General features: G+C 37.2%; 1 protein-coding gene across 1 annotated transcript in view; it reads left to right on the forward strand.

Moving 5' to 3' along the window:
- LOC138060697 (ras-related protein Rab-37-like) overlaps window positions 1–8886 on the forward strand; it is a 14913-nt gene extending 6027 nt beyond the window's left edge. Inside the window, exons 5-9 of the mRNA XM_068906551.1 lie at window positions 1382–1434; window positions 2508–2573; window positions 4192–4248; window positions 5180–5256; window positions 7111–8886. Coding sequence (XP_068762652.1) covers window positions 1382–1434; window positions 2508–2573; window positions 4192–4248; window positions 5180–5256; window positions 7111–7210 — 353 coding nt within the window. The 3' untranslated portion in view covers window positions 7211–8886. The remainder of the gene's footprint in view (window positions 1–1381; window positions 1435–2507; window positions 2574–4191; window positions 4249–5179; window positions 5257–7110) is intronic.
- The last annotated feature ends 299 nt before the right edge of the window (window positions 8887–9185 follow it).

Raw genomic sequence — 9185 nt, forward strand, 5'->3', positions numbered from 1 at the left:
GGAAAACGTCTTCTAGTGCTTAAATAGTTCTTATCCCTGTTGTAGTAGGTGTTGTCTTTAGGGGAAAAATGTCTGAAAAAGTAATGCCCTGAGATGAAAAGACACATAAACAGAAAATTGGAGCTACAGTCACAGAAACTGTAGTACCCATTTTCTAACGTACTCTCCCCACCCTCCTTATATACATGTAAGTTGTGTAAAAGACAAGAGCATGACTGTGTAGAATAAAAGAGTGAGCGCATGGATTGAGGATTACAAGGGTGGTTTAGATCCATTTATTCCTTCGGAATCTGTGGGGATGACTATTTCTGGTAACTCATTAAGAAAGGTCTAATGGCAAAATGTTAGCCAGCAAGCCATGCAAGTCTTGCATTAAGTCTGATCTAATTACTACAGTTTTCCGAAGAAAAAGATCAAGGTTTTGGAATCTGTGAAATTAAAGCAACAGGATGTCTCTTCTGAAGTGTTAGTCACTGCAATTAATGTAAAATGTAATTTTACCAAACAAATAAATGCAAATCAGGGGAAAATGCTAAACATAGTGACCGAGCTCTTGGAGGGGGGACTGGAAACTAGACACTTCAAAGGCTTTTTTCTCAAAAACCAGCCCTACAACCCCACCTCAAAATTTCAGGATTTCTGAAAGCAAGAAAAAGTAATTATGTAGAGAAATAAATAGTTAAATCTGCCAGACAGGTTTTTCACAAATGACAAAAACGTCGATTTTCATCTATTTTAATAATAAATGAAAAACTGTCTGATAGAACTTTTTGAAAAAATGTTGACGGGTTTGTCTACATGTTGTTTACTAATTCGCAAAATTTTAACCCTGGTTGTACGGCTAGGTTTTGAGAAAAAGGCCTTTGAAATGTCTAGTTTCCAGTCCCCCCTCCAGGAAGTCTGTCACTATATCAAGCGTTTTCCCCTGATTTGTATTTATTTGTTAGATAAAATTACATTTTACATCAATTGCAGTGACCAACACTTCACAAGAGACATCATTTTGCTTTAATTTCACAGATTTCAAATTTTTGATATTTTTTCTTCGGATAACTGTAGTAAGCCACCTTAAAACAGTTGGCTTTCAATAAGTGCATGGCTCGCATATTGTGCAACCTCATTTTGAAAGTGAGAGTGAAAACATTGTGGTTGCATTCTAGGAGCTGTGGAGATGAGCACCCAGGAGGTGAAAAAAAAAGGGAAAACAGTTTTTATTAGAAACACATACACTTTTTTTTTTTGGATTTTGAAACTCAAGCTTACATGTAGCTTCACAGATAATTATTTTGTAAAGAAGATGGAATTTTTTTGCAAATTTATCCTGTTTGATTACTTACATGTAGTAATAATTATTCTTATCTTTGTGGGCATTGTTTTCCAGCACTTTTACTTCTTTATGATGTGACAAATGAAACTTCCTTTGAGAATATCAGGGTAAGAATGGAATTTTTGTTTGTCTTTCTTTCTATTTATTTCTCATGAAATAGTGAAGAGGAATGTATTGTGTACTGTCTCATTCAGACTAAAGAGGGTTTGGGGACTCTGTACATAAATCAAATCATACATTGGTTTTTGAGGATAGAAGAAAAACAGCTTAACCAGAGAAAACCCTCTCTGAGCACCGTGGAGAACCAACCAAACTCAAATCACATGTGACATAAGTCTGTGAATCAAATCCAGGCCACACTGGGCAGGTACAAAAACATATGTCACAGGTCATTGTTTTACCAATACATGCACAACCCTAACCGTTTACAAATGCTAACATTAGGCCTAATTTAGCTTTAACAGATGTTTAGGACACCTTCTGTATTGGTAAAACTGTGACCTGTACCTGCAGTGCCACATTGGTGGGAGGTGAGTGCTCTCACCACTGCACCATCCCTACTCCCCAGAGAAGCCAGAGAAAACCATCTTTAGTTACCCTTTTTATCTAGTTCAATTAAATTTTATGGGAGGAGTGTAAACCTCAAATTTATGGTCAAGAATTAACCCTTTTCCTTAATGCACACATTTCAACCCTCCCGATTTGATGAGTTGCCTCTTGCTCTCCCAGTTTTTATCAGATTCTCCCAATTTATCATGAAATTCTGAAAACAAGGAAAAAATCGCTTTTCTTAAGTATTTTTTTTGTGATCCGAGTGTAAAACGGTACGTACCTGTATTAGACTTTCTTATCCTATAATTGAACACCCAGTGTTGTGCAGACTCGTAAGGCCATGGGATGGCTATTAGAAATGCAAATTGTCTTTGGATAAACACAGCTTCAATAGCATTACACGATGCTATACAATGTGGCAGATCTCTCTCTCTCTCTCTCTTTAGATACCCATAACTCAGTGCATTACATAAGTCCGCATTGCATACTTGTAGGACACTACAGTATCGGCCAGAGAAACCAATTTAGTAAGATTAGTTATATCTTTACCAATTGAATCACTTAGATTGTTCACTTTAAAAACATGTTAAGACAGTCAATTATGTGCTTGTGTTCTGCTCTGATACAGGCCTGGCTGTCTGAAATTTATGAGTATGCGTCATCAGATGTGATAATCATGCTTTTAGGAAACAAGGTGTGTATTTTTACAGTATAATCAACATTTTACTTTTAAATCCTTAAGCATGTAGCCATCCCTTTGCCATGGACTCTCTTCCAATCAGACTGAATTAGATCTTAGAGTCCTTGTGTCTTTGACAATGTCTACTTTGAGATATACAAGCGAATCGCTCTGACGAAGGGCTAACGCTCGAAACGTCAGCTTTTAGAATCTCTGTACGGTGGCCAATTTACATTATCAACTCCGTTGATAAAACCAAATTTTGTATACTACTTCCCCACCGACGCAGCACCACAGTTTCTTTAGAAACTACCCCTTCATCTACTTTGAGATAGCTTGGCATGTAGGGCTATGTATTTCTTTATGTGCTGCCTTTAGAAGAAGCCATTGAAACTGTTCCTTAATTGGTAGCCATGTGAGTTTCATAATGTCCTCTAATCCTTTGAGCCCCAACCATTTCAATTTGGCTTAGTAGGGGTCATCCACTAGAACGATTAGCCTTTGCTATTTGGATGATCCCAACTAACTGCCTATGTTGTTGCTACACCTTAGCTGTACTCTGTTTTGTTGCCTATGTAAATTTAACCTATATATCATGTGAAACTGAGCTGAGTTAAATAAATCATCTTGTCTTGCCTATGAGTCAGTGATGAGTCAAATTACTTAATCACCCTGTGACCAATGGTCGACAGATTCGGTCTCTTCTTCTGCTGCACTCTCCCGCCTTGGTAAGATGCAATAGAGAGAGAAGCAGCTGGAACAGAAACTCCACAAAATCGCTTCAAATCGACCTAGAAACCACAAAAGACACAAAGTGGTCAAATATAAAGATTTAGCTAAGCCTAATAGCTGGAGCTCCTGGGTTATTCATTCTTACAAAAGTTAAATTGTCTTGACCCTGCGATCCAACCGATCAAAACCTAGTACTTGGTCAGCGGTCAACTTTAAAAAAAATATGGTCATGTGATACTGGTCATACTGGCATACATGGAGAGGTGGTCATATGGTGACCAAAACCAAATTTTCTTTGCACAGATGGGTTACCATTATTTTTGTTACCCATGGTGTTCCCTGCGCATGCCTTCGGCGCATGGAGCTCTGCTACAAAGGAGTTCAGGGGTGAAAAATTTATTGAAAAATCGCTCCTAATTTTGCCTTCCAATTTGATACATTTTTCCCTGTGTACAAACCCTTGTAATTTTGCTATTATGCAAATTAACAGTCATGTTGATATGATGCACCTGTGCAAATACACCTGTTTACACAGTATGTCCATGCCGTTTTTGGTGTAAAGAATTTTCCTTATTTTTTTATCTTGTTCTAAGGTGGCACTTGATACTTTGAGAAATGTTGGCAGTGAAAAAACATATTTAAGAAAATAATGTTTTTATGGGTTTAGATTTTACAATTAATTTTTATCCTTACACTGTAGATGTGGCGCATTTTTGGGGTGGACCCCTGTAAGCATTGTTTGGTATGTAATGCTCCAACAGAGTTGACGTTGAACCAAGTAAAAACAGTAACAATGTGGGCGAAGGCCTCAAACTTCATGATAACAGTTTACTAGTGTTCCTTAAGGTAAAAAAAGTAACCTTGCATGGCATTTGGTTGAAAATTTTGTCTCTCTTTCCAGGCTGATTTGACAAAGGAGAGAGTAGTTACCAGAGAACAAGGCGAACAACTCGCTAAGGTTTGAGAAAATGACGTTTGTTTTATTTTAACTGGGGGTCAAGTTTGTTCCATGCATAACATTAATAAGCAACGTTAAACTTTGTTGTTTTTGGAGAATGTCAAATTATTGTTACCTTCGTTGAATTAAAGTTAGATGTGATATTTAAGGGAAAAGGGGAGCAAATGGCACAGGGACAAGTAAAAAATTATTATTATTATTATTATTATTATTATTATTAACACTAAAACGAGAAATTTGACCAGGGTTTTCCCTTCTTTTGTCTGACTTCTTTTTTTTAACTAAAGAGCCACACTCACTTTGAATGGTTCTCAAGCTTGGTTTTTGATGTTCAGTTTGGGGAATCACATTGAAACTCCTTGTAGAGGCTTGAGAACTAGTGTTTCATTGTGAGGCATTCTGGGACAGAAAGTGGGTTGGAAACCTTAGGACGCCCACTGTTCCCTCTGGAACCCTCAACCTTTGGTTAAAGGAGTCTTAGGGACTCCAAAAGGAAAATATTGAGGGGAAAACCCTGATTTGACATTTTACATTCAGGAAAAAGTGCACATTTTACTCTGAAAAATTACACTCACTTTAAAGACTGTTGTATGGACGTTCAGATTGTAGCTTGAGAATCAGTTTTCAGTTCTCAGCACAAGCTTCAAGAAAAAGGTTTGATCTCCAAACCTAATGTACATGGTCATGCAAAGTCAGAACCGTACTCTTATTCACACACCCAATCAAATCTTAAGTCCCCCTACAAAACCAATAGGCCATAAAATGGTCGAAAGGAGACTATTTTTTTTCGTGGGGAGGAGGGTGGGGGTAGGATGGGCTGAGTTGGTTTTGGGGTCTGTTCATGATCAAGGCTTGATAACATAGTTAAATTACCGGTATGCAACAAATTTTTTTGTTCATGAAAAGTGTCATTATTAATTTTGATCATTAGACTCACAATGTAGCTTTTATGGAAACCAGTGCAAGAACAGGACTGAATGTTGATTTAGCATTTATGGCTGTTGCAAGGTTTGTCAAATTTGTTTCTGGCAGTCATCTTCCTTTACTTAATGGTAATGGTGATGAATTTATATAGCACATTTTATATTGACATATTCAAATGCGCTTTACAAGCAAGTGATCTATGGGTGAGATCGGACATCAGCATAGACAGGCGCCACTTGCAGCCACTATCAGTCCACTTCCCCACATTAACCCATTCACCCCTGAAAGGGAAGGAGGTCTTACTCTCAAAAGGAAAAGGGCCCAGCCTGGTTTGATAATGAGTGAAATACAAGCCATCCAAAACTGACAATTTATTGTGTGGCAGAAGCACTGATACCATTCACAGGGTTTTCGTTTGAGACCTGAGACCGGACATTTCGTCAGGTTGTTTACGATTTCATGTCTGGTACTTTGACGTTATGAGTTGGTAAATATGTTGGCCACTTTTTTTCCTTTTTTAAACTTTTGGACGTGGATATCTCAGAAAGCCTTGAGCTGAAGAACCACCACACAATGGTGTGCAACAAATCTGCCAAACTATCAAGAAGTCAGTCAGTCGCCTTATTTTGTTACTTAACAGATTAATCTATCTGTTGGCATTTCACTTCGAGATAAGTTTAGTTTTCTTTTTTTTTGTAAACAGCATTTCTGTATAGTAATTTTTAAGGGACGGAGGCCTCTTTGAGGGTTCGCTCCCAAGGCAATCCGACAGCCTTACAAATTATAAACAATTATTGGATGAGGTTTTTGTGATATCCAGAATAATCAAGGTCGAGGTAAGGGTTAATTCGAGGGACAAAAACTTCTAAGCATTGATACTATGTGAATTGAATAAAAGCTGCTTGAGAAAGTAATGAACAATAAATAAGTCGGCTAACCGAAGAAAACATTACAATTGTAAAAAGCGAAATTTTTAGAAACTTGGGAGTGAGTTGTCTGAAAGTGTCTGACAGCAAGCAACACAAAGCGCGCGAACTTGACATGATTACCCTAAGAAATCATGCACTGCGGTCATACATGACATGATTACCCGTGACCTTGGCTGACCTTGACATGATTAATGTATAATCTGCAGTTATGACGTCACGGGCGCTGATTTCGAAAATTCACTGTAGGCTTTCGGCCAATCAGGAAAGAGATAGTGAGCTCAATGTATAATAATAGAAAATGTCCGGTACTTTGGAAAGCTATTAAAAACCCTGCATTCATTCTTTTTGTAAATGTCAATTGTGCAAAGGTTACTACATGTTAGTATATCAGCCTCAATTTTTCAGAGATAGCATCTTATGTAAGCACACTTCAATATTCAGTGCTTCACTTTCTTGAAGGGTTGATGGAAATGATGAGCTTATACTTACAACGGAAAATTTGTAGGTAGACATCCGGAAGTTCATTTTTAGGATGTCATTATTGTAAGCTAATAATTAATTTTTATGGCCAGTGTAGTTCAATCTGTGGCATTGATGCTTTGTGATCTGGAATAAGTTTTGCAGTCACTACATGTATGTTGTTATACTGCATCAAAGAGTTGTTCGGTTTGAATCTAAGTAATATAATCAGGGTTAATTTGGAACACTTAAGAAGTACATGTACAGCGAAAATGTACATGTCAGCATCTGCCACAATTTACATCTACTTTCATAGTTTTGAAACTATTTCCAGTTGCAATTTGAAAGCAAAGGAAGAACAGATGAGGATCTTTTATGGTTCATTTTGTTACAGTTTTCTTATTTTGGAAATTTCTTTTACAACCCTGAAACAACCTGGTTGAGGCCACAACTCGACCCTGGATCATTCAATGGTTGATGATCATTCTGTCAGCTCCTTGTCACTACCGTATGCCTCTAATCTCAAATTTTTAATTTTTTTTCATTTCAGGGATATAAAGCACAGGAACCTCAGAAAGTCAGCAGAGCCTAAATTTAATATTGAAAAATATGTTGAGTCACAAAGAGAAAAGCCAGGCTGCTGTTCCTGACCTCCGAGCAAACAAAATGATACTATGAAATGTGCATGTAACAAGAATGTTAACAGTCATGAATGTTTAAATCTTAAAGCAATAACCCAGCAACAATCATACACAAATATTGGAATGTATGCCTTTTAATTATGTAAACTTTGGTCATAATTTGTGTTGTCACTTACTTGAGATATGATGTCCAGGATTTGATCATTAATTTTCTGATGTAAATCTCATGTTTGACATTGTGAAGTGCTCTTGTCCAACAAATGTCAGCTAAAAATGCAGTTTCTAATCTGAAGAGGTATGTGAGTTACCAAAATAGAAAACAAAGAATGGAAATGTCCAGTCCATTTTAGTTGAAGAGTGTTAAACGGTTTTGTAAGTGCATGTCTTCTGCTTTTCAGTAAGGAAACCATTTTGACGGGACATTGAATTTTAAACAGTTTAGCGTAATTTATGGACACCCTAAAATTTAACATGGCTTTTCTTTGAATCAAACTGTGTTGTATAAATTAATTTTCCTGGTTGTCAATTTTCAGCAACTCAGAGATAAGTCTTGATAAAAATGCAGAACACTTTAAAGGCAAAGAGGAACAGTAATGAGCACAAATGCAGGCCACTTTGAAACTTATTTATAGAGTTTTGTACAAAACTCTACTAGCTGTACAATTAATGTGATATAGGCATTTAAGTCTTAACAATCATGTCAAGAAGAAAAGGACTGAACTACATAGGGGTGGTGGCTTGTATCCACCACAGTCAGGTGGGACAGTTTATGACGAATACATAACACTGTGTCATACTGGCCAAGCGAAGATGCTTCATGAATATTTGATGTTCACCCTCGACTGTCATTGATAACTAACCATTCGCAAACAAGTTGTTAGGTTTAAATAGCGCAGATTTGAACTCGTCACTACAAACAATATACTCAGAGTGCACGGAATGAGCAGTTGTCTCCTTGTTTGGCCCTTATGTTCTTCATGAAGTTCCCCACCTGACTGTGGCAGATCTATTTTTGGTCACATTATGTAGGGCGTAGCCCAAGGAGATCTGCCCGAAAACATGTGTCCAGTGTTGATGGGCATAATTGAGAATGGCTATTAGATCTAAATACGAATTTGTATAAATCACAATTTGGTGGCAAAATTCGAAATAAATTTATAAATACCTGGTATTTATTGATAGAGGAAGGCTAAAATTCAGGCTGTTTTTTGTTTTCAGTGCTAGATTAGGTCAGCAGAGCCATTTAAATTGAACTTTATTATTATAGTGTTTGGCAACAGTAATCGATTTCCTTGGTTTGCTAGCAACAGACAAAGGAAAGCCTAAAATTAATATTTGTATGGTCATTGTATGGTATTTTTGAAGTTTTTGGTAGTATAGGTTTGAAAAATCGTTAAATTAAGAGAACATAATTTTGTGGCACTTTGTAAATCTTGTGTGTAGTGGAAATTTGATGATTTCCACTATAAAACTTCGACCGAGTTGATATTCTGAACTATTTATGTCGTTAAGAAAATTACAGAGATACGAGGACGTTTTTAGTCAAATGTCATCAGCATTTTTGTAAGAATAGATAGAATAATGCAGTGTTTAGCCTAAATTTCCGAATTCTACATCTGGCAGGTCCTCATTTTGGTGAACTCCAAAATAAAGTTCAGATGCTTGCAGTCACTTGTGACGTCAAACGTCGTTTTTCTCGTTTTTATATAATGAACTTTAAAGGGGTTTAATGTCGTTGCTGTAATTTGAAGATCAGTGGGAAAAGTTGGTCCCTTTATTGGCAACCCCCCGGAAGAGATGCTTTTGTACAATCGATCCGCCCCGCAACAGCTTCTGTCGATGCCCCAACCTACCTTTCCTAAGCAGCGTGTTGCCCCTCGCTGAGGAGTAACAGTATGGGGCAAAGATTCGGTAATTTTACTTCCTCTCACGACCTGACTTCCGCTTGTCGGAGGTCCTGTGGTGTATTCTATACGGACATAAC

Source organism: Montipora capricornis, chromosome 8 (assembly GCF_036669925.1).
Source record: "Montipora capricornis isolate CH-2021 chromosome 8, ASM3666992v2, whole genome shotgun sequence".
Lineage (NCBI taxonomy): Eukaryota > Metazoa > Cnidaria > Anthozoa > Scleractinia > Acroporidae > Montipora > Montipora capricornis.